At 39.6% G+C, this 25717-nt stretch overlaps 1 protein-coding gene across 6 annotated transcripts in view; it reads left to right on the forward strand.

The window, feature by feature from the left end:
• The window catches only part of DET1 (light-mediated development protein 1 / deetiolated1 (DET1)), a 362730-nt gene that overhangs the window by 262620 nt on the left and 74393 nt on the right, over positions 1-25717 (forward strand). For all 6 annotated transcript variants that reach the window (XM_089385889.1, XM_089385891.1, XM_089385892.1 and 3 more), the window contains one exon: positions 1101-1200. In XM_089385889.1, the coding sequence (XP_089242015.1) occupies positions 1101-1200 (100 nt within the window). The remainder of the gene's footprint in view (positions 1-1100; positions 1201-25717) is intronic.

Consider the following 25717-nt stretch of genomic DNA (forward strand, 5'->3'; position numbering starts at 1 on the left):
GCTGAAGAGATCGAAGGAATCGTAGGACTAGAGGAGCCCTAATCTTCCTAGTACGAGTGCCTACTATCTGAAACGAAAGGTTCTGTTCTCGCTGTCCTAGAACAGTCACTCCCTCGGCATCACAATTTCTCAGATCAAGCACTTTGTCAAAAGCATGAAGGGTCTACATGAAGTGCGAGGATAAGAGAAGGCTAGATGAGCCTGTCCTAGACCATATTCGCTGACTGTCATATTTTTGTTACAGACCTAGCATACTGTCCAGAACTGCAGAAAGAGACAAACTGTTTGGGTACATGTTTGAGGTATTGTCATTTGATGTTGAAGGCATTTCTGAGTCAATGTTTGGGTCATGTAATTTCTCAATAAAGATTCTATAAGAAAGAGTTCAAAGGGTTTTTCCTCTCAAGTTTAGGAGAGGTTTTTGCCCTGGCTTGGTGCCAATATCTTGTGTACTTGTGCATTTTGATCTTCTTGTTTGGTAGCTGGTTGATGATAATAATTCGTGTAATCAATAAGAAGCAGAATCTAAAGAAATAATATCACAAGCAGTTATCACAGTTAAGAGAAATCGAATATTTAAATTGCCCTTAATTTTCTCAACAGGATGTAATGATACTATCAAGGGGTTGAAAAAGGAATTTTGGATATTGTAATTCCATAGATTGTTGGATGAATTAGTGATTGTTGGATGTTCATGCTCAGCTCCTTACGGATTAATTTTTTTCGTTTGATATGGGTCCCCATTTAGAGATTCTTGCACCTTACTTGGGTAGGGAGTTGTGTTGCATTGTAAGGCTTGGCCTGTTGCAGTTTGTTTTTTTCTCCTTTTCTTTTCTGTAATATTGGACTTGTTTTTGATGAAAAGAGACCCCTTTTTCCTATGATTTATAGTGGGATGATGTACATACAAGACATATCATTTTGTGTCTGTTGCTCTTTTCATGTCAAGCAGGCAATACATCTGTTAAAGGTGGTTTTGCTTTTTATATTTGTCCCACATTTCTGGTGTTTTTTCACACATATTGTACAAAACATTAGCTGAAGTGTGTCTTGACATTTAATCAAATCTTATTTTTCGTGATGTTGTTTTATATCTGCAGTTGATTTCAGCAACAGATAAACATAGACAATGTATGGAGCACCCAATCAAATTTATATCCAAGCGATACCCAAATACCTTGAAGTTTAAGATCAATCCAGGTACATTAACTATACGGGCTTTATTGTTTCTGCATAATTCTGTGGGTCATTGAAGTACACGGTTGCGTAATCCAAAGTGACATTTGTATTTTCTGGGGCTACTTTTGAAATATAAAATGAAGTTTATTTTAATTTGAAATGTAGAAATAATGGTAGCAATGTTAAAAATGGCTATTTGGGAATACGGGATGAATTATAGGCTTCCCTTGTTGAACTTGAAGCCCATAACGAGAAATTTCAAGGCCACAAAGTGATTGGTGCAAATTTGTTGGTCAAGAGGATCACTGATAATCCTGTTATAGACATGCTGGGCATTGTTAATCTCTTGTGAAATTTGTAAAAGGATCCGAGAGGAAGAAAATTCATGGCTAAACAATCATTGGTGCAAGTTTGTTGGTTAAGAGGATCAAAGACAATCCTGTTATAGAAATTCTAAACCTTCTTAACCTCTTGATGGTATTTGTAAAGGGAATTCATTCTAAGCCTTACATATCAATTACCTGAACAAGATTAAGATTCGCTGGATAGGAGGAACAAGGACAATCCAGTCTAAAGAAATGTTGAACTAGTCTATTGTCTTAGTGGAACCCTACATCATATATATTGTAATCTTTATAAACTATAAATGGTTGTGAATTGCTAGTGCATGTAATATGTATTATTCCAAATTTCCAAGTGCATTCATTATGCAAGTTACACAATCAATCCATTTGCGAGAGATCATCTATAAAACCTGAGAACCATTTGAACTATTGCCTGTATCATATTTCAGTGTGAACATGACGAAAATCCCATTTTAAGTACATCAAACATTATGCAAACAAATGAAAGGGAAGCTCAATATTATTAGCAAATTGTATGGTCAAAGTGAAATATTGTAATCAATTTTCAGGTTAATCTAGCAGTCTTAATGGTCTATTTGTTAAAGTTGGCAACTAGGGCCAACTCCATGTGGGTCATCTTATTTATGGCAGAAGATATTTTTCTTGGATCCCTCTCATCGAGAGGTGTAGGATTGATCTAAAGATCATCTGATTCCGATAAGTATTCATGGAGTTATGAATTTATTTGTGTTATAAGACAATTCGTCAAGGGCGGCCAGCAATCAAATAAACCCCACATGTGCTCAACGTTTTAGTATTAAAGGAAATGACTTGATAGTCATTTCTACACACACTTCTATTTTGATTTCTCTCCACTTGTCTTGGGTTTTAGTGGAAGAGAAATCTAGGAGTGGTAGCCCTCGACATTGGAGGAATGAGACTGCCCTAGCCACAGTCAAGAAGAAGAAATACGCTGCCCCAATCTAGAGGACGCAGTCATGAAGAGAAGTCAAATCGATATCAAGAGGAGCCCTAACCTATACGATGGTCTCTACGCAAGTCTAGAAGGAGGCCTACAACCCTAGATGCAAATGGAAGGCAACCCTAACGCAGACTTAAAAGGCTGCCCTAAACGCTGATCTAATCCAGCCCTAAACGCTGGTCTAATTCAGCCCTAACCGCAGTCCAACAAGAGATTCTTAGCAGCAGCGTGAAGGGTCAAAGAGACAACGTGTAGACTACCCTAGACAGTGTGAAGGGCTATGTGGACAACAGAGTATTAGCCGTTGTATAAAGGGTCAAAGGGACATCGTGAAGGGATGTATGGACATCAACTTCTCAAGGGAGGTAAGCCACACTCTTTTCAAGGACTGCTGCCGAGTTTAGAGGTGGTTGTTAGGGTACTATTGATGCCTTAACCAGAGTTGCAGAACAACAATAGTGCATTGGCATTCAAGTATAAGCATGAGGATAATTTGATGATGAGAATGTTGTTAGAAGAATTAGTGTAAGCATGTGCAGCATGGCAAGCATAGCATGCTGTGATGGAACAACAATTGTGACAAAGCAACAAAGGTACATGGTGCTGCAAACTCATTGGACAACACAATGATGGGAGAACAGCATGTTGGGACAACAATATGATTAGGACAGCTATGACATTGTGCAGCGGTGGCACAATAGGACAACAACAACAACAAGTACATAGTGGTATGGTACATGGGACAATTGTATTTAGTGCATCAAGTTCATGGCGCTGCAATAGTATGGTACATGGAACAACAACAACAACAAGGTGCAACAAGCATAGTGCTGCAAGCACATTGGGACAACAATATGGTATTTGGTGTAGCTAGTACACAAAGCAGCAATGGTGCAACAAGCACATGGGTGACATCATGGTACAACAGTGGCACAAGGTACAACAGTGATAAACATTGGGACAATAGTGCAACATAAGGTCCAACACTGTGATGATGGGTGCATCATGGTGCAATACGGTGAGGTGCAACACGACGACGAGATGCAACATGATGATAGGTGAAGGAGTCACCTTGGAGAATCAGTTGAAGCAACATGTCTTCAACTGATCTCATCTTCTTAGAAATGATCTATGTACTATCTCTCTCTCTGCTGAACTATTGAACAACATATAAGAAGAATTGATCAAGGGTTTCCCCACATTGGGGTTGCCCTAGCTAGTGCCACATTTTGTGTCCTCTTGTCTTCTGCGATTTATGTTTATGTTCTTCTGCAGTTTACTTTAATGCTGATGTGATTGCTAATTTGGAAAAGATATTAACTGTGAAAAATGAAATAAATTGCTCTAAGCATAGAACATACCTAAAATTAACATGGTACCAGAGCTGGGGTGAAGACAAAGCCCAAGCAAGAGTGAAAGAGAAATCATCAAAGACAGTTGGGAAAGGACAAAAGGATCAATGGATTCCTCATCCCTCTTCAAATTCACCGAGGGTGAAGTCGAAGCAGAGAATATTATCAGAATGGCACAGCGGAAGTTTCTGATGGCCTACCTAAAGATCACTTCAATGGAAAGTCTGGATCTAAGGGTGGAAGGAAAGTCAGATGCCTTGGTTGCAACAAGTTCGGCCATTATGCGAAGGAGTGTTTGAATGGTAGGGACACATCACTTGATGATGATAACAATCATTCCAGGGACATCATCAATGATCAGAGGAATGACAGGTAATGCAGGTCATCAAAGAAATGGCTGACTCTTCAGAGAAAGCAAGGAACCCCAAGTATGAAGAATCAAATGTTGTTTCTGATAAGATAAAGAAGCGTTATCTTGTATTGGCCCTTTCCTTAAGATTTTATGGGAATTTGGCTTATTGATTATAGTGCTTCAAGGCATTTCATTGGATAGAAGGGTGATCTCTCTAATTTAGTAGAGATGGAAACAATCGTGGGATTATACTTGGAGCCGATGCCACCTATCCCAGAAAGGGTGTAGGGAATACTACCCCTCAATTGAATGAGGGAAACTCGATTCATTTACAAAATCTCTTTTCTGTACCTGATCGCAAGAAGAACCTAGTTTCCATTTTGGCAATGGAAGTCAAAGGTTTCAGGGTGGCATTCATCGATGGAAAGGTACGTGTTTGAAAATAGAATTTTGTAAGATGCTTTTACTTATGGGTTCAAGGTTGGAAATTTGTATCAAGTTGCAGGATGGTCCATTGGGGACCATGTTAGTTGTCACATCTCATCTATAGCACTGGAGGTCTACTTATTATGGGGCCCTACCCGATGTGAGTGAGATGGTGACAGGGATGCCTGAATTGAAGAAGAGCATGAAGGTCCATGTCTGAGATGTACCGAAGGAAAATATTACAAGGGGACCATTCCCCTCATGTAACAGATCCACAGGTTTGGAACAACCCGAGGGGTTTGAGATTCATGATCGGGAGTCTCATGTATGTAGGTGGAAGAAAGCCATCTATGGCTTGAAGCAAATCACCTCAGGCTTAGTATGAGAGGATTGATAGCTGTTTGATGAAGTTGAGATTCACTAGGAGTGAAGCCGATCCAAACCATTGCTCGAAGGTTGTGGATGATAGACCTCTCATACTAGCACCTTCTGAGGACGACCTATTTCTGATAGGTGCAGACCCTCTCATTTGCAGAAGTAAGAGGGAGTTGGATTCCGGATGTGGAATGGTAAACTGCAAGCCCGTGACTACCTCGAGGATCTTAACTTTCAGAAGTTATATGGTAGTGATGCTGGACCAGATTTGGGAAATGCCTTTGAGTTTCTTAAACTCATTCGCGTTGATGTTCTTGGTGAACTTCCGTCCAGACATATGATTTGCAGTTAGTATGATGAGCTCATATATGGTTGAGCCTCACTGGATTGGTGCCAAGAATCTTCTGAGATATCTTCGGGGTACAATCTCTCATGGATTGGGATACACTGCCGGAAATGTGAAGGTGCATGATTATTCGAATGTTGACTGGGCAGGCAGTGTGGAGGATCACAAGAGCACTTTCGAGTGCTGGTTCTCTTTGGGTTCTGTTTGATATCCTGGATGAGTAGGAAGCAGAAGTTGGTTGCTATATTGCTATAAGCATTGTTGAGACCGAATACATAGCTACAAGTATGGTCTCATGTGAAGCTAGCTGGTTGTGGATGCTCTTTAGCGAGTTGTTTGTACACATGATGGATACCACTGGGATCCTTTGTGTCAACTAGGGGGGGAATTCGATTGTTGAGGAATCTTGTATTCTATGATTTCTCCAGCATATAGACATCAGATACTACCTTATCTGGGATATGGTATGTTGATGAGCGAGGAGGCTCTATCGCATTGAGATTGATTTACAGGTCGTAGACATTCTGTCAAAGCCCCGGGTAAAGGTCAAATTTGTGACTTTCCTGAACGAATTGGAGTCGTTGAGAGACCTTCTTATAAGGGTCCTGCATGATGCATGCATTGAGCTCTGGGAGCTTTGGGGGACTTGGGGTACTGCTTGGAGCAACAAGCAACCATAGGGTGACTCACCCTCCCCTAATGGTGCGCTTTGTATAGGGTGAATGGCTCAACCTTCCCCCATGATACTTCGAGGCAATTTAGGGACAGGATGAATGGTTCTCTTGTTGAGGCATCCTACCCATGCAGTCTGGGACTCATGGGAAGTACCTCTCATCTGGCCAATGAACAGGGAAATGGGGTTAGGGACCATAGTAGTACTATCGATGGACACATCGTTGTATCTACCGTACTCCCTATGCTGGGATAACCTCCATTGATATGGGATCAGAATGAGTGGTTTGAGACACTCTCTTGTGATATTGATCTGGGATCAATAAAAATGACTTCAGGTCAGTAGAGAATGGTATGAGACATTCTCGATCAATTCTTCTTCTTCATGGTTCAGCAGAGCAAAGCAGAGCAGTGCAGGGCACTGATGGCAGAGATAGTACAGTCGGACATATGGATCAGCGGATGGAGTTCTCCCTAGTTGAGAGGGAGTGTTAAAATTGGCAACTAGGGCCAAACTCCATGTGGGTCATCTTATTTATGGCAGCTGATATTTTTCTTGGATCCCTCTCATCGAGAGGTGTAGGATTGATCTAAAGATCATCCGATTCCGATAAGTATTCATGGAGTTATGAATTTATTTGTGTTATAAGACAATTCATCAAGGTCGGCTAGCAACCAAATAAACCCCACATGTGCTCAACGTTTTACTATTAAAGGAGATGACTTGATAGTCATTTCAATACACACTTCTATTTTGATTTCTCTCCACTTGTCTTGGTTTTTAGTGGAAGAGAAATCTAGGAGTGGTAGCCCTAGACATTGGAGGAATGAGGCTGCCCTAGCCACAGTCAAGAAGAAGAAATACACTACCCTAATCTAGAGGACACAGTCATGAAGAGAAGCCCTAACGATATCAAGAAGGAGCCCTAACCTATACGCTGGTCTCTATGCAAGTCTAGAAGGAGGCCTACAACCCTAGATGCAGATGGAAGGTAGCCCTAACGCAGACCTAAAAGGCTGCCCTAAACGCTGATCTAATCCAGCCCTAAACGCTGGTCTAATTCAGCCCTAACCGCAGTCAAACAAGAGAGTCTTAGCAACAACATTAAGGGTCAAAGGGACAACATGTACACTGCCTTAGACAGCGTGAAGGGCTGTGTGGACAATAGAGTATTAGCCATCATAGAAAGGGTCAAAGGGACAACGTGGAGGCTACCCTAGACATCGTGAAGGGATGTATGGACAACAACTTCTCAAGGGAGGTAAGCCACACTCTTTTCAAGGACTGTTGCAGAGTTTAGAGGTGGTTGTTAGGGTACTATTAATGCCCTAACCAGAGTTGCAGAACTACAATAGTGCACCAACATTCAAGTATAAGTATGAGGATGACTTGATGATGAGAATGTTGTTAGAAGAATCAATGTAAGCATGTACAACATGGCAAGCATAGAAAGCTGTGATGGGACAACAGTTGTGACAAAGCAGCAAAGGTACATGGCACTGCAAACTCATTGGACAACACAATGATGGGACAACATCATGTTGGTACAACAGCATGTTGGGAAAGCAGCATGATGGGATAGCAGCATGTTGGGACAGCAGCATGTTGGGACAACACTATGATTAGGATAGCTATGACATTGTGTAGCAGTGGTACAATAGGACAACAACAACAACAAGTACATGGTGGCTGTACATAGTGGTATGGTACATGGGACAATTGTATTTAGTGCAGCAAGTTCATGGTGCTGCAATAGTATGGTACATGGGACAGCAACAACAACAAGGTGCAACAAGCATAGTGTTGCAAGCACATTGGGACAACAGTTTGGTACTTGGTGCAACAAGTACACAAAGCAGCAATGGTGCAGCAAGCACATGGGTGACAACATGGTGCAACAGTGGCACAAGGTATAGCAGTGCTAAACACTGGGACAATAGTGCAGCATAAGGTCTAGCATTGTGATGATGGGTGCAGCATGGTGCGGCACGGTGAGGTGCAACATGGCGACGAGATGCAACATGATGATAGGTGAAGGAGTCACCTTGGAGAATCAGTTGAAGCAGCGTGTCTTCAACTGATCTCATCTTCTTAGAAATGATCCATGTACTATCTCTCTCGCTTCTGAACTGTTGAAGAACATATAAGAAGAATTGATCAAGGGTCTCCCCACATTGGGGTTTGTCCCTGGCTAGCGCCACATCGCATATCCTCTTGTCTTGGCTTGTCTTCTGCGATTTATGTTTATGTTCTATCTGCAATTTACTTTAATGCTGATGTGATTGCTAATCTGGAAAAGATATTAACTGTGAAAATTGAAATAAATTGCTCTAAGCATAAAACATACCTAAAATTAACATTATTCCATTCCTGAATGCATTTCAGTGCAAAGATGTAGTAGTGTGTCACTTTGGATGATTTTCTCTTGAGAGCTGTTACCTGTCATGTTGCATGAGGCTTGCACTTGTGATTTTCATCGCAACACTTGTAATTTTGATTTTTCTCACTATGATCGAGCTTGCAGGGTTACATTACTAGATGTTTCATGTTGAAATTTGGGGCAGCTATGGGACGAATTTGCAAAAGGCCCAAAAAGAAGTCCACCTTGCCTGAATTGGTTTAAGAGAAGTTCTATTAATGTGTTCATGGTATTTGATGTAATCAACATAGCACTCCCTCATTATTATTTGGGCAATCAGTTATCTGGAAAATATATTTATGTCAAACAAAAATTGAAAGGGGTTTTTATTAAGTTATTTTTTCAAATTATCAAAGGGTCGAATGAAAATCATAAGTCGGCCTCATAATCAAGGTCAAGCCGGCCTGCCTCCCAGAGGCACCTTCCGCATGACAAATCCTCTATATATTGGCACACCCATTTCTCCATTTGGTAAGCTATTCACACTATGTTTTGTGATTTGTATGGCATGACATTTTTTGTGGCTCACAGTGTAATCTCACTGTGACTTGCATTTGTAATCTTTGTTGAGGTTCGGGTCTATGGCTTGCTAATCTCAGTGTGTGGCATCACTTGATTCCTGTGGATTGTATGGCACACATTGTTGCAATTGCTTGTTCTATTGGTTCACATTATATAGTGACTCAATGAAATCTCTTTAGCAATGGTTCTGTGGCATCTCATTGTTGTGATGGCTTATTCTATTGGTTCGTATTATACAATGACTCAATGAAATCACATTGTCAATGGTTTTGTGGCATCACATTATTGAAATGGCTTGTTCTATTGGTTCATGGCTCCACTATCTTCATGACATCATAGTAGTATTAGTTCTAAGGCTCGCAATGGCTATGTTACTATGACTCACACCTATGTTATGTGGTTTGCTCTCTATATTCCATTGTTCGCTATATTGGTTTGCTCGATATACACAGTGGCTTGATATCATTGTACTTGCATGCACTGAGGCTCGTTTTATATGCTTTGAAACTTGCACTACATTACAGTGTTTTTCTTATGCAATGGCTTACTTCTTGTTGTCGCTCAAATTGTACAGGCACGGTGCGACAATGACTCAGGTTGAGTGCTGTCACTCTGATCCCCGACCTCGTTGTTCTAGCTATCTCCCAACAACAGGCTATGGGGGGTAGTCCCTATGAAAAATGATAATGCAAGACTTGTTGGCAACCAACGAGTCTGGGAGACATGATTGAATGACCTACCCATTTGGTTGATTTTAGCAAGTTAAGAGATTAGATTAGATTGTTATGTGAGACCAATGGCTTATGGAGTCAACTACTTGCTTTATATCAATTAAATACCAAATTATTGGATGAACAATCACTGCTTCTTAAGAGGCTTAGCTATCCTATTTGAGTGCAAGTCCTAGAATCTATGTGAGATGCAAGATCTTGGTTTATTTTACTTATATGCCTAACTAAGTGAATCCCTTAATCCTCAGCTGTTTTGAGGCTAGTCTCAAAAGTATGTTGTAGAGAGAAGTCAAGGCAAAGTAAGCAATGACTTCGCTAACCATACCTCTCCTTGAAATCTAACTACCCAATGCCTCTGGCGCTATAGAGACTGTGGCTCTGACGATTGCAAGGTCACCGTGTTAACCACTAGAGAGGGTCTATCCTTCGCAACCTACAGGAAGAAGGGTGGCCCTATCTTTCTATCAACCAAGCTTAGGCTTGGAGGTAAATTGATTAATGCGAGACTAGACTTAGTATGCAAATGCAAGATGAGGAGTGCTCTTTTAGGTGAGATTATTTAATGTTTCAAGTACTTGATTACAATTGATCCTTAGTTATGACAACGATGTACGTAAATGACAAATAGAGGATAATCTCAACCACAAAGAAAATTCTTAACTCAATAGTGCCCAAAAGGTATACTCAATGTAAACAATAGATAATTGCTTGAGTACTAAAATGAAACAAGATAGATGCTCTTGTAAAGTTACAACAATTTACCAATATGCCAAAGAGGAATTGTCATCCACAATAGATATTCAATTTAACCATGAACAATAGATCCAATGACAAATAATGGCCAATAAAATAGATTAGAGCCCTTATCCACAATAGTACTTGGAACAATTAGCCAAAGCACTTATATGAGATAACACAAGAATGAAAAGGATGCCAATGAACAATTGTTCAAGAATTTGACAAATTAGATGGTTAATGTTCTTTAAACACAATTAGAAATTCTCCAAGTTATGTCAGCCAATTATCACAATGCCAAATTAAATGTGTAACAATTAGATATCCAATGCTATTGGTGAGAGAACAAGATATGCCAATATACCAAAATCAAATGACCAATTAAACAATATTAACCATTCAAGATTATATTAGATCTTAGGATTAGGTGTTTTTATGAGTGAGTTACTTCGTGCACAATTATGACCTTTAGGATTATGATGCTTTCAAGAAACCAATGTGTTAGTGCTCTTATTAGCAATGCAACAACTTAACCAATTGTCACTTAAACAATTCAATGTAAACAATCCTTTCCTCAATGAGTTATTCTTATCAATAGAGCATGAACCAATGTTATGAACCTTATGCAACTTATGCTCAATTTTTATGACAACAGTAAGTAAATTCAATGAGAGCACTTAGAACAAAATGCATATGAGTGCAAAAAAATGTAAATGAGACAGCACAATACTAAACAAGTTTGCCAACACAAGATTCTTAATGAAGTTAGGTTCTTTTTAGATGCTATATCACTGTTATGATAAGATCTTTTCTTCCTTAATCAATATGACAACCCTCAAAATTCATGAAACATGCCAAATAATTATTACCCAATTTATGCAATGACTAGCTAATGAATTTAGGTGACTTATTAGCTATGAAACTCGATTCGTCCCCTTGGCCCATTGTATGCCGAATCTGGCAAATCAGACACAATTCGGTTGGATTTGTGTCCTTCCGATCAAGACACGATTGTGTCCTGATCGGACATGAATCCCGAAATTCGGACCTCCATGCGGCGATAAAAGGCCGATTTGGCCATTCTAATTTCACATTCATCTCTCTTGTTTGATGTGGGTTTGTTATGGGTGTGTGAGAGCTAAGAGAAAAGGGTGTGGGGGCATTTTCAAAGAGATTCAAGCAACAGGTAAGTGCATTTTCTCTCTATTTTTTTGCATTTTTATTACAACAGTTTGCATGTTTATTTCTTTTACAAATTTTTGCATTTTTTGTTTATTTTTTTACAGCATTCATGGCTTAATCAAGGGCAGTAGGGAAGGGGCAAACGAAGGGGAAGAATGTCCCCATTGGAGATGCCCCTCTTGTCCCAATTTCATTAGGGTCTGCTGCAAGCTTCAAATGTTAAGGGAAGACATCCTCCTCAAGATAACAAATATCCCTTGTGGAAATATGTTGCAAGAAAGCAGCGACCAAACAACAAGGTGAAGGGATGAGGCAATGTGAGTTGGAAATGCAATGATTGCAACACAAATTTCACAAGCACATATTGCCGTGTGAAAGCTTATTTGTTGGCTTTACTAAGTTATGGAATTACAGCTTGTACAAAGGTGCCTTTACCAAAGAGGAAAGAAATGGAAAGAGAGACCAATGTTGGTGTGGAAAATGTGGCCGCAAAATCTAAAAAAAACATGAATGATGATCCCCTTCTATTCTTGAGGAAAAGAAACAACAATTTCCCATTTGAGAGTTTTGGTGGGGGACAAGCAACAAAAAGAAAGACAATTTCACTTGGTCCAATGGACAAGATTTTTCAGAAAGAGAAATGGGAAGAGCTTGATCTCACCATTGCCTTTTTTTTCTATCAAAACTTCATATCCTTTAATGTTGCACGCTCATCTCTATTTGTTGAGATGTGCCGAGCTCTAACTCAAGGGGCTCCATCAGGGTATGTGCCTCTTGGGTCAGAGAAGCTTAGAACCACATTGTTGACGAAGGCAAAAATAGAAGTGGAAAAAATGCTTGAGCCTATTAAATCAGCATGGCCAACATCTGGGGTTAGCTTTGTTTCTGATGGATTGACAGATCCAGCACGACACCCACTCATCAACTTCATGGTGGCTTCCTTCAATGGTCCAGTTTTCTTGAAATCAATGGATGCACTTGGACAATAGAAGGATGCACAATATATGGGTGAGTTTATTAAAGTTATTGAATATGTAGGTGTTGATTCTCGTGTGCAAATCATTATAGATAATGCACCTATTTGCAAGGCTGCTGGTATGATTGTGGAAGCTAAATATCCACAAGTGTTTTGGATATCTTGCATTGTCCATTCACTGAACTTAGCACTTAAATATATTGCTTTTGATGTGCTTTGGATTGGAAGCATTAGTGAGGATGCACAACATATCTGCAACTTTGTACAAAATCATACAAATTCCGTCACTATCTACAAGGAGTACACCAATCTATCATTGATGAAGGTTGCGGATACACGGTTTGCCTCTTCATTCATCATGTTGAAGAGGTTGAGGGAGGTCAAGACCGCTCTTGGGGCCATGGTTATTTCAGAGTTTTAGTCTTTTTGGAGAAAGACAAATCAAACAACCTCTAAAAGAGTGAAGGACACAATGTTAGATGATGCTTGGTGGGATATGGTAGATCTACTTATTCAGATCATGGACCCTATCATTTCTTTACTTCGATTTGCAAATACAGACCAACCCATCCTAGGAGAGGTTTATGAGGGATGCGATTCCATGATTGAGTCTATGAGGAGCATTATTTTACAGAGTGAGTGCCTCGAGTATGAGACATCATCAGAAGCCTTCTTCACCACCATACAGGATATTCTTGTCAGCAGATGGGACAAGAATTGCACACCTTTACATTGTTTGGCTCACTCATTGAACCCAAAATACTACAACCATGAGTGGCTGAATGGTGGACCTTCCTGCAGATTCCCTCTTCACATGGATGGTGAAATTTGATAGGGGAGAAAAGATGCATTCAGGCAGATTTTTCAGGATAGAGCATCCCTTGATGAGGTGGAGGATGCCTTTGTAGAGTTTTCCACTGGCATTGGTCGATTTGCAGGATATGATCTAATTAGAGACAGGGGTGCTAAGAAGCGCTATTCTTGGTGGGAAACTCATGGGGCGACAAGCCCTCCTCTACAGAAGTTAGCCATGAGGCTCTTCTCTCAGGTGACTTCATCCTCTTGTTGCGAGAGGAATTGGAGCACATATGGGAATTTGTATAGTGTCAAGAAGAGCAGGCTTGAGCAGTCCAGGGCAGAGACAATGGTGTATGTGCACACCAACCTCCGTCTTATTTACAGATAGAGGGATGAGTGGTTGAAGGGAAAGACAAAGATGTGGGATGTCTTTTTTGATGATATGGGTCTGGACAATAGTGTTGAGTTGGCATTGGCCAACTTGGATATCAATGATCCAGTGCTAGAGCCTGTCACATTTGATGATGGTGATACTGTAGAGGGGTCATCCTCCACACTAGCAGATGCAGAGATGACTTTGGATACAGGGGAGGAAGATGTAGCAGAGGAGAGTAGTGGTGACCATGATGATGAGTACAATGATGCTCATTTTGATGATGAAGATTGATGACTCATGAGCTACCTACTGCCCTGAGGCTTGTAGTTGTTTTGTAATTTGTATTTCTATTTTCCATTGGCATTGCACCACCTATGTAACACATTTTGATTTTGATGACTTAATGAGAAAACTACAGTATCTTACTATCTTGTCTTTCTCCTATTGGATCATTGATGAATTGAATATGTATTATGATTTATCATTTATGTCACAATTGTATTTGTATGCATAATGTTACTTTGTAAAACTTACATCTAGATGAAGATTTATGTTTGAATCAATGAATTTGTATCATGAATGATAATTTGTGTAAGAAATATCTAATTTTTACTATATATATATATATATGTATGTTAATAAAATAATATATAACGTATCCAAATGTGTCCTGTTCCAGGGGGTCAATGTGTTCGTATCTGACACTCAAATCCCCGCGTCCTTCGTGTCCCCGTGTCAGGTGACTTAGCTTATTAGGTGATTTTATGCCACTTAAATGAGATTTTTACGACTGTTAACAAAATGATTAGAGACTGGTAGCAAAACAGAGATGAAATGAGGGTTTGGAAGGGAAAACCAATAGGCCTTTAGGATTAGAAGATGACCAACTTGCTTGCCTAAATTTTGTCCAATGGAATGATCACCTGCAACCACAAGTATATTAATATTAGCCCAAAATCTCTGCAAACACCAAGTGTTAGAGGCAAAAAATCAAATGATAACCAAACAAGATATCCTTTTTCTGCAGTTTGATCCAACTTCTTCCTCTTTTCTTTGGGTATATGGCAGTATGCCAAGCTCCCAAATATTTTGAAATGACTCACTTCAGGCTTCTTGTCGGTGAAGACACTCTCTAGAGTAATCTTACCTAATGCCCAGTGAGGAGTCTTGTTTTGAACATATACTGTTGTGCTGCATGCTTCTGCCCTTAAAAATTTGGGCATTTCCTGATCATACAACATTGCCCTCACTGCTTCAACAATAGTTTTGTTCTTCCTCTCTGCTACTCCATTCTGCGTCGGATTATATGGAGTTGTCCATTCTCTTTTGATGCCTTCCCTTGCACAAAACTTAGTGAAGTCTTTACCAATATATTCTCCACCATTGTTTGAGTGCAACACTTTTATCCTCTTTCCTGTCAGATTCTCAACCAGAGCTTTAAATTCTTTGAATCGATCAAAAACCTCATCCTTGGTTTTTAGAAAGTATATCCAAGTCTTCCTGGAATGGTCATCAATGAAGGTGACGAAGTATTTGGCACCATTAAGAGCTTTTGTGGACATGGGTCCGCAAATATTTGAATTTATTAATCCCAGAACACTCTTTGCCCTATTTTTACTTCTGGAATAAGCTGCTTTAGCGTACTTGCCTAGTACGCAACCTCTGCATAAATCATCTCGTTTGGTACTTAATTCTAGAACTCCTATGATGGTTCCTCTGAGAATTCTTAGAGCCCCATGGTGTAAGTGCCCCATCCTTCTATGCCATAGTTCATTCAAATCTTTTTCACCACTCCTGCCTATCAGTGCCATTGGAGATTCTAGCTATAACTTGTACAGCCTGTTACTTCTGACTGCAATTTGGGCCTTCTTCTTCCAACTCGGATGTTTGACATATACTTTCTTCCCAATGAAGTATACATCATAGCCCTTGTTTTGTAATTGAGATACAAAGAGTAAGTTCATTCCCAATCCAAGCACATGCAGCACATTGGTAGCTCGAAGCTGATCCCCTGCTTTTGTTTGAAAAACTATAGTACCTCTTCCTACAGGGGTACATTTTTCCTTATTTCCCATGGTGATTTGGAAGTTCATCTGTTCTTCTTGATAGCTCGAGAAACATTCTCGTATTCCCGTCATGTGTGCAGAAGCCCCGCTATCAATATACCAAACCTCAAAGGAAGCAAAACTTCACAAGCAATCAACTTCTTCTTCCAGTCTGGAAGCCAACACAGAACTGTCGTGATCCATCATATTCTTGGTGCTTTCCTTTTCCTTCGGAGAACTATGTGAGTCCTTTTGAGTTGCTGCTCTAGCATCATGTTCACGACCCATTGTAGATTCTCTAATCCTGTTGCCCGATCTCAGCTCTGATACCATGTGAAAATTTCTAACATGAAATTCTACTGCAGTAACTGATTTATTTCTCCTACTTATTTTCCACAATAAGTTATTTACAAAACCCTTCAATAAACATCAAAGTAAATTCTACTGTAGTTGTCACATAATAGCATAGAGAAAAGAACAGTGAAATACAAGCACAAGAATCAATCACATCAACATAGTTGTTTTTGGACAATAGTCCTCGGAAAAACCCAATGCGGGAAAATTGGTGCAACAGATGAGGGTTTATTTATTATTCTTCAGCAACAATCTCTTTACAAGGAATGATTTGCAGAACATAGAGAAACCTTTGTGAAAACACCTGAGATAATTTTCCTCCACCCTTTGGAGAAATTCTGACACCCAAGAGACCCTCCAGCCTCCACTGCGTCACCTCTACGTCATCTCTGCGTGAGGACTGCATACCTTGCTGCGCTACCTCTTTGAGTTGTCCCTTTGATGCACTGTGTCCTCTCCTCCTTAGTCTTCGACTGATGCTGATACCCTCTTCTTCCTTCACCCTACAACTCTCCCCCTGAAATCGAACTCTTACTTCTTGAGAATTGACTTCCCTCGGGTTACTGGGTATTTGCTTGGTGTATCTCCGAATGACTCTCAAGTCTTCATTTATACTTTTCCTGTTGAGATATCAACGACCGTGATCTAATCTCTAATCAATGGCTAAGATTAAATTAGACTTGATCTTCGTCTCTTAGAAGCTTCTCACCCATATTTTCATTATTACCCATTAATATTTTAATTTTCCTAAGTTTAGACTTAGAACGCCATTAAAAATATTAATTATTTTAATAAAATACAATCCAGGTGGAATTTCACCAAACGATTTCTGGGTCTTGGATATTTCTTGTGTTGTAGCCCCTCCACAAAATTTCGGAGCTAGAGCACATCTAATGCTACCCAAAAATCAACACATTCACCATTTCTCCCACCTGGGTCCACATTCCTCCACTGGGTCTACATAGGGTTAACTTCCCCCTCCCCTTGCCCAAACCTTGGGTTAGGCCTAGAATGATGTCTCGGAGGTTGATGCAGCTAAAAAGAAAAGTAAAAGCATAATTGGCCACATTCAACAAGAAATTTACCACAAAATGCAAAAGATGGTCAAGAAAAACACATTTAGCACATGGACAAAAGCCAATACATGAGCTCCACCCCATCATCATGGCCATCACCTTGGTTCCTACAGGTTCTACGAGCCTCCTTCATCATATAGGAACCCATGATTATCCCAACCCCTAGTGCACAATGAACTGCTCTACATTTAGAGGGGGTATCGACTGCTATGTCTCACACATCATGTTCCTACCCCTTCAACCTTGAGCAATTAATTAAAGAAAAATCATAAAAAGGCAAAAGGCATATAAAGAAGGGTGGAAAAATCAAGGCCATGGCACCTCATGTACCACGATTGCTCCCTCCTATACATTTATACCCAGGTGTTGGCTTCCCCTTTACTAGCTACCCTTGTACCCCAACATGTGGCCTAGGGCTGCCCCTTTTCATTCCCTACTCCATTCATCCCTCTACCACATGCCACCACCTTTTGAAGGATGTACCTTGGACATATTATCCCCTTTAGAAGTAGAAACCACTTAATAGGATACTTGGTTAACCCCATTTGGAGCTTGGAGACATTAGCACATGCCAAAGCCCATTATGGAAGGGCATGCCATTATGAAGTCCCCACTTGTTGTCCATGGTTTGTAAGCTCTTTTACTTGATTTCCTTGATGACTTGTTGTACTGGAAGGCTAGGGGACGCATTGGATCTTATGTAGGATTGCAGGTGGTCTTCATCTTGGGTTTGGTCTCCCTATACGGGGTCCTAACTCTCCAAAGGGCTACATTGACACATGTAGGGTGTGTGTTGAGAGCCATGGGCCTCCACAACAATAGACAACACTCCATGGATCCCCAAAGATGTTCAAAGATTGCTCGAGATTCACCTATTGGACGAGGAAGATGCACCTGGTTCACCTTTGCCCAACCAACCCCACAATTGTACCATGCACTTGGCAGATGACCCAGGACTTGTATGTTGATGTGGCATCAATTACACGCTTAGTCACCAGGTTCGACGGATTTGAACGAATAAGTTCAAATTCGCCGAAATTCAAACGAATTTGAACTTATTTGTTCAAGTTCGCCAAACTTTATGGTGAACTCGAACAGAAAGGCGAACAAAATCGATTAAATTCGTTTTGGTTCAATTTTTTTCCTTGTTTTACAAAAAATTCGAAAAGAATTGCGAACACGTTTTGGTTTTGGTTTCATTGTTTGCGGAGGTTTAGGTTTCATTGTTTGCAAAATCATACCACCGAGTGACTGACGACCACTACCATCGAGCGACCGACGACCACTGACCCAGTGACCACTACCAGTCCGCGTGAGCAACATACAGTGACAGGCCACGGGTTTTCATCGTTTAACAGGGTTTTTCGACAGGTTTTGGATGGCGTTTTTGATGGGTTGTGGGCCGTGGCTTGTGGCACTGGCAATGTCGATGACTTGTGGAGTTTTTGTGCAGCGCCGACACGTCGACATACTGATACACAGCTTGGCCAACCGCCAGTCTTGACTCCTGCTGCCTGCACAATGCACAGTGGGCCGTGGCACATAAACATTACAGACTTTACACTGTAAGTTTATAGAAATGAATGCATTTTTTGCATGTTTTACAAAAGATCAATGAAGGGATTTTAATGAGATAATCAGTGTTCAATGATGAGACCTAGGCTAATCAAAGTTCAGTGGTTCGATAAACCTGTAGGCTGTAGGCTGTGATGATATATATATATATATATATATATTTTTTTTTTTTCGATGTTTCGGTCCTGTGTTGTATTGATCTGTCTTGACTCCTCTCCTCAAACCCTGCAGGCTGCAATCAATATCATTGATTGGTATAAATTATAATCGTGAAATCTAAGTAGTGGTGACTGTGAGATAGCTCAGATTTTTTTTTTGAAGTTCTGAGTCCTAGCAAAGCCTAAGAGAAGTGAGCCTTCAACTTTCAAGCAGCCTCAAGTTTCCAGCAAGCCGCACTGTCTAGCCTCCACTATCCAGGTAATTCAAAAATTAAAATACACTTTTTTTTATTAGTTCAATAAAATTTACTAGTTTTTATCAGTTAAAACTTAAATACAATTTATCAGTATTTAAAGAGGCTCAGGCTGAATTTTGAACTGATAATTATTTTTATATAAAATATAGTTTCAAATTTTCATAATTTCATTCTAAAAAAAAAAAAAAAAAAAAAAAAACTAATGAAAATGTAAATTCAAAAAAAAATTGCAAACATTTCAGACTTCAAGCCTTCACCATTTTTCAACAATCAGAGGTTCAAAACCTTCAAATTTCAATGGCATCCCCAAAATCAACTGCTGTAGCTTGGAATTTTGTCAAAAAAGATGGTTATAATCTTTCATGTCAGCTATGCGGACATGATTTCGTTGGCACTTTAACTAGAGCAGTGGATCACCTTCTCAGTATTAGCAATGGAAGTGGAGGTGGTGTTGAAGCCTGCACTAAGATCTCTGATGAACAAAAAGCCACAGTGCAGAAAGACCAATCCAATTCAAAGATGCAAAAGGAGAAAAGGGTAAATAAGAGGCAGCGAATTGAGAGGGAGATTGCCATGTCTTCCTCCAACACCATTAATTCAATCTCAAACATTGGTGGATCAAGTTCTACTCAAGCAAAAACAGGTGGAACCAAAACATTAAATCAATTCTGGAAACCTGTTGAGAAACAAGAAGTTGATGATGCTGTTGCAGAATTCTTTTATGCATGTGCAATTCCCTTTAATGTGGCGAGGAGTCCATATTTTAAAAATGTAATTAAAAAGGCCATTGATTTTGGGAAGGGTTATGTTCCTCCCGGATCTGAAGCTTTAAGGATAACTTTGCTAAAGAAAACAAAAGACAGAGTGAGGAAATTTGGTTGAGATTAAAGAGTGTTGGAAGCTTACAAGATGCACAATTTTGAGTGATGGTTGGTCAGATTTGTGTCATCGCCCATTGATCAATGTGCTTGTTTATAGTCCTCAAGGGGTAATTTTCTTGAGGGCAGTGAATGCAATGGATCGAGTGAAGACATTAGAGTTTATTTTTTGAATTTTGGATGAAGCGATTCAAGAGGTTGGGGAGGAAAATGTTGTCCATGTTATTACAGATAATGCATCAAATTGTGTTGGTGCAGGGAAGCTGATTATGGAAAAGTATAATCAGATTTATTGGACCCCTTGTGCAGCTCACTGCTTGGAGTTAATGTTGCATGACTTAGCCAAATTTCCTTGGGTCAATGAGACAATCCAAAGAGCCAAGACAATTGCAAACTTCATCATCAACCATCGTCTCACTTTGAGGATATACAGGAAGAATGCATCAAAAGAGTTGTTGAGGAAAAAGCGAGCCTAAGAGCTGTTTTTTGCAACACTGAGTGGGAGAGATTTACCCTTTCAAAAGAAACTAAGGGGAAAAATGTTGAATGAATAGTGCTCAATAATGGCCTTTGGTAAAATGCAAACAAGGTTTTAAAATTTGTGGCCCATTTGTTAATGTGATCTGCATGGTTGATGGTGACAAACCTTGTATGGGTTTTGTTTATGAAAGCATTGATCGTTGCAAAGAGACCATTGCAACTGCTTTTAATAATGTGGAAGCTGATTACTAGGAGATATGGGATTTAATTGATCAAAGATGGAAGATGATGCATAGTCCGTTACATGCAGCAACATGCTATTTGAACCCTAGATTGTTTGGGTTACCAAGACATAGGGAAGAAGAAATCATGAATGGACTTATCTAGGCTATTGAGAAGCTAAATCCAAATCCAGAAATTGCAGGTTTGATCAGAAGTCAATTGAGGGCATACAGGTTAGAAGGAGGGTTATTTGGAACACAATCAGCAAAGTATGATAGGAGCAGAAGTGATCTAGTAGTATGGTGGGAATTTTATGGTTCAGGGGCACCAGAATTGCAAAATTTTGCAATTCGTATCTTAAGCTAGGGAGCAAGTGCATCAACGTGTGAAAGGAATTGGAGTTCCTTTGACCACATTCATTCCAAGAAAAAAAATAGATTGTTATTTGGAAGATTAGAAGATCTTGTTTATGTTCGTAGTAACTTGCAGTTGGCATTGAAGAATGTGGCTAAAGAGTCATCCAATTCCTCTACTCCGTGGATCGATCCTGTTCCAAATGCATCAATGGATGAAGCTGATTTGTACATTGATAGTGACATTGACAGGGAATTGACTGATGAATCTAATGCTGAAGCATCTAGCAGATTCACAACTCTTACTGCTCTTGATGATATAGAACTTTTTGATATAACAAGTGGGCCACAAGAACATCAAGAATAAAACCTGTGTTCCTGTTTGTAGATTTCTAGTTTACTTTAAACCTTCGAGTTTATATATTTTGAATACTTTTTTATCAGATCGTTTTTCAATATATGAAATCTGATATGGCCCATGGTTTTGTTGAATTTGATATGTGTGCCAAATTGCCAATGTCTATGATGAATTTCTCATCTTGTTTACTATGTATGGAAGTTGGAACCATAGTTTTAAAATTCGGCCGTTTCGAAACCGAAACGGCTGAGTTGATCTGTTTTGTTGCCCTCAAGAGTGACTCGGTAGAAGAAACGGCTCGTTTGGCCGAGTCAGCCATGACTCGGCCGAGTCATTGAAAGACTCGGCTGAATCATGGCTGACTCGGCCAACTCGGCCGTTTCCATACTGACTCGGCCGAGTCACAGACAGCGGCCTGTAACCCCAGTAAAACAGCGATTTAACAATTTTTTAATGATTTTTTAAGGTGTTTGCTGATTGGTTTGGACTCCAATGTGTTTTATGAATTAGTTAAATGTTATTTGGGGTCTGTTGTCGCGCAGATTGACACGACAACGCTCATACCGGGGGCTGTCACTCTGATCCCGGATCCCTCCGTTTAAGCCTGTCTCCCACGGCTAAGGGGGGTAGACCCTATGATATGACGAAGACCAACTGTCGACCAGTTGGTTGGGAGACACGATATGATAAGCACTAAAAGGATTTAGAAGTTAAAAGACCAGTGCCTTGTGGAGTTAATGTTTAAATGATTAATTACCAGATGCTGCAGAAATATGATCTCATTAGGAGCAATCATTTATCATTAACTTTTATCAAATGAGAAAAATGCTTAATGACTTAGTGATACTCCAGCAAATTAAGATTTCGAAAGATAAAGTGCTTTGAACAACCATGTAAAATAACAACAAGAGGCCACATTCATGCAATTAATCATCAGATGAAAATCGAATCAAATTAAACACTAATTCCCACGTTAAAATTTTCAACCTCAACATAAAAGATGAAACATAGTTATTTCCCGAGCCAAGATTGAAACTGGCAAAATATTTCCCACGAATTTATTATTATTATTATTATTATTATTATTTTTAAACTTATATATATATCTTATAAAACAAAATCAAAGATTTATGAAACAAAACTAATTAAAACAAAACAAAATTGAAATCTAACTAAAACTATGCTAAATCTAAAACATCAAAATCTATTTAAAACGTAATGTCAAAACCTAATAATAAAACTAAGCCTAAATTTAAAATCTTACAAAACATATTACGATTTTTTGTTTTCTGATAAAATAAATGAAGGCACATAAAATTTGAAAACGATTGAATCTAAAAAGGAGAATTATACCCTAACTAATGCGTAAAACCAAAACAGTGAGAAAATACCTACGCGTAAACTCTAAAAGGAAAGCATGCTACCTCACGGGCCGAGAGAAATTTCACAGGTGATGGCGCAGCAGGGTTTTGCAATCGCGTGATCGAGGGTAGACGTTAGATGCATACGATGACCAGATGCATGGACAGCCTTGGTGCACAAATGCACAGTCAACGGGCGAATGGAAATCGATTCAAAAAATTACCTTGCCTTGATCGCAGTCGAATATGGCGTGTATAGAACTGCTTGCAGGTATCTCGTCTGGTTAACCCGGAGCTTGACGGTGTTGCCTGTGCTGAATGCGTTTGAAACACAATCTACAGATTTACTGTGCGTAAGACATATGGTTCCTTCCACGTTTCTGAGAGATGATTTGCAGTAATCTCGTCCTCCATCCCAAAAAACGAGTTGTCTCCCACGTATATTTATTCTCTGTGTTCCCGTCTGAGCATTTGAATGATCCACGCATCAAAATTACCTGCCCACAACGATGGATTTAAACGCTTAACACCTGAGACAAGTCTGACGTGATGACCAGCGTGAACTTTGCCTGAGCCGACGGAGAATAAGGCGATAACTTGCGGTTTGATCATGACAGTAATATGGCCTTTCGTTTTGTTTCAATCTCACCGAATCGCTTGACCAGCCTGTCGGCTTTCTTGAATTCGGTTTGATTCTCTGACTCCGAACGCACCATCAATCTGGAATTTATTCACACTGAGGAATTCTGATTTGCAGCTACGCTCTGACAGATTTTTGTGAAAACCCTGTACAAAAACCCTAATGAAAACTGCATAAAGCAAAAAAATTAAAACCCTAGATCAGCTGATTGATTTACAGATTTGGCCCCTTAACAGCCAGATTCAGCAATAAGCACGGAAATATTTTAAAGAATAAAAATTTCAGGTTTCACTGTGAAGAACTTCAGAAAATCTCTCATGCAAATTAGAAAAATAAACTGAATGATAGACCCAGGATCAAATCCAACTGGGCTCAGCAAAAAATGCTTGCGGGAGTTGGCTGGTTCAGCCGAGAACTTCCCCAAACGCCCACAAATTTTCTTCAGAAAGGGTTTTCTGCACAGCTCAGAACAACCATCAGTAAAGAGGGCAAAAATGCTGCTAGATCTCAAAAAGTAATGGAGATACCTGCCATTACTTCAGAAACCCTAACAACACTCAAACCCTAGCAAGTGAACAAGATACCTGTGCTCACAATACTCTACAATAAGCTATTATTAATGGCTGAAACATAAAATATGCAGAAACTAAATTAGCTCACAGCACTTCCAGAGAGTAACACCAGCAAGATTTGGACTCCAGAGTCTTCTTTTATTAACCAGAAACAGATTTACAAGAGAGCTTCTTCAGTACCAGACTCACAGATCCAATTATCTGAAATGACCCCTAGCACCCTATTTAAAGGAAATGATCCCAACGGCTAGTTCGAGTGATCCATGTTGAAATGATCTCGACCGTCGATGAGGATCAAGACATCTCTTAATCTCATCCGTCGAATTTGTTAACTTATTATTAAAAATAATATTTTGCATGCATTCACTCAAAATATTATTATTTTATTATTTAGGGGTTTTGCTCTATTTTATAATTTTTTATTTATTTCATTTTTTAATTTTTTAATTTTTATTTATTTTATTATTTTTATTTATTTTCTCAAATGGATCATCGAACTAAGCCTTCGGAAACATCACCTAGGACCTAGGACTTAGGACTCATGAGGGGATTTAAAACATTTTTCAACCCTCAAGACACATTACATCATGACTTTTACAATTTACATCTTAAGGGGACAAACCCACTTCATCATAGACCCTCAAAAATCACCCAGTTTCTGCGACACAACTATAATCTAGCAGATTAACACACTAGGATTCTCCTAAAGTTCTAATAACAAAATGCATCCTGGCTTTGGGGTCAGGCTGAAGGAAAACTCTGCCAATCGTAGATCGGTGAGACAAAAAACCTTCCGGGACGTAGATTATCATTAGAAAGTTAGGTCCACCTAGGCAATTTACATACACGACTCATATCTGCTAAGATTATTTACAATTCATACATGCAGACTGGGTTTACAATCAAAATGATCAAGCTGCTGATGACCGCAGGATGGCACAGACACGTCGATCAGGTGCTACCCCTTTTTGCCAAGAAAAGGGGGTGTACTGCATGGGTAGTTGATTGGTAGTGGTCAACAGGGTCCATTTTCCCCTCCCAAACCCTATTTAACACACTCAAATGCTCTCTACTATTGATATGCTATTCAAATTTCATGGTAATGTTAAATTCTTAAAGTAAAAGTGACATTCTCCTTAATCTTCATTTTCATCCTTTTACTTAAATTTTTAACATTACCATGAAATGACTCAGGATGTTTGAGAGTGGTTTCGGCCTCATTGGATTTCATATGGAGAAAGTAGAATTTTAGATTTCATTCAAAATCCAGCAGACTTATCAGTTTTTCAGGATTTCAGGATTGGAGGATTGCAATGTTTCCATTGAATGTTGTCATGTATTAGGGTATGGAACTTGTATTTAATCAAGAGCACCAATCCCTCTATGTACCTTGATGTTAGTGACATTGGTTGTCGAACTCCTTTGGGATTTGCTCCCAAACCAGGAGCTTCTGAAAATGTCGCTCCCGCTCCTGTTTTCGCTCTCGCTCCCCACTTTCGCTCCTGCTCCCAAGTAACACTAAGCCAGATGATGTTGGCAACTCTAGTAGTAGCCAGTAGTACTGGTCACAAACTTTTGTTGTAGAGGCCATTTATAGCCTCCTTGGTTATGTGTTTTTGT

Source organism: Pinus tabuliformis, chromosome Q (genome assembly GCF_031772625.1).
Source record: "Pinus tabuliformis cultivar Carrire ecotype Pingquan chromosome Q, CPIR1, whole genome shotgun sequence".
In the NCBI taxonomy this organism is placed as follows: domain Eukaryota; kingdom Viridiplantae; phylum Streptophyta; class Pinopsida; order Pinales; family Pinaceae; genus Pinus; species Pinus tabuliformis.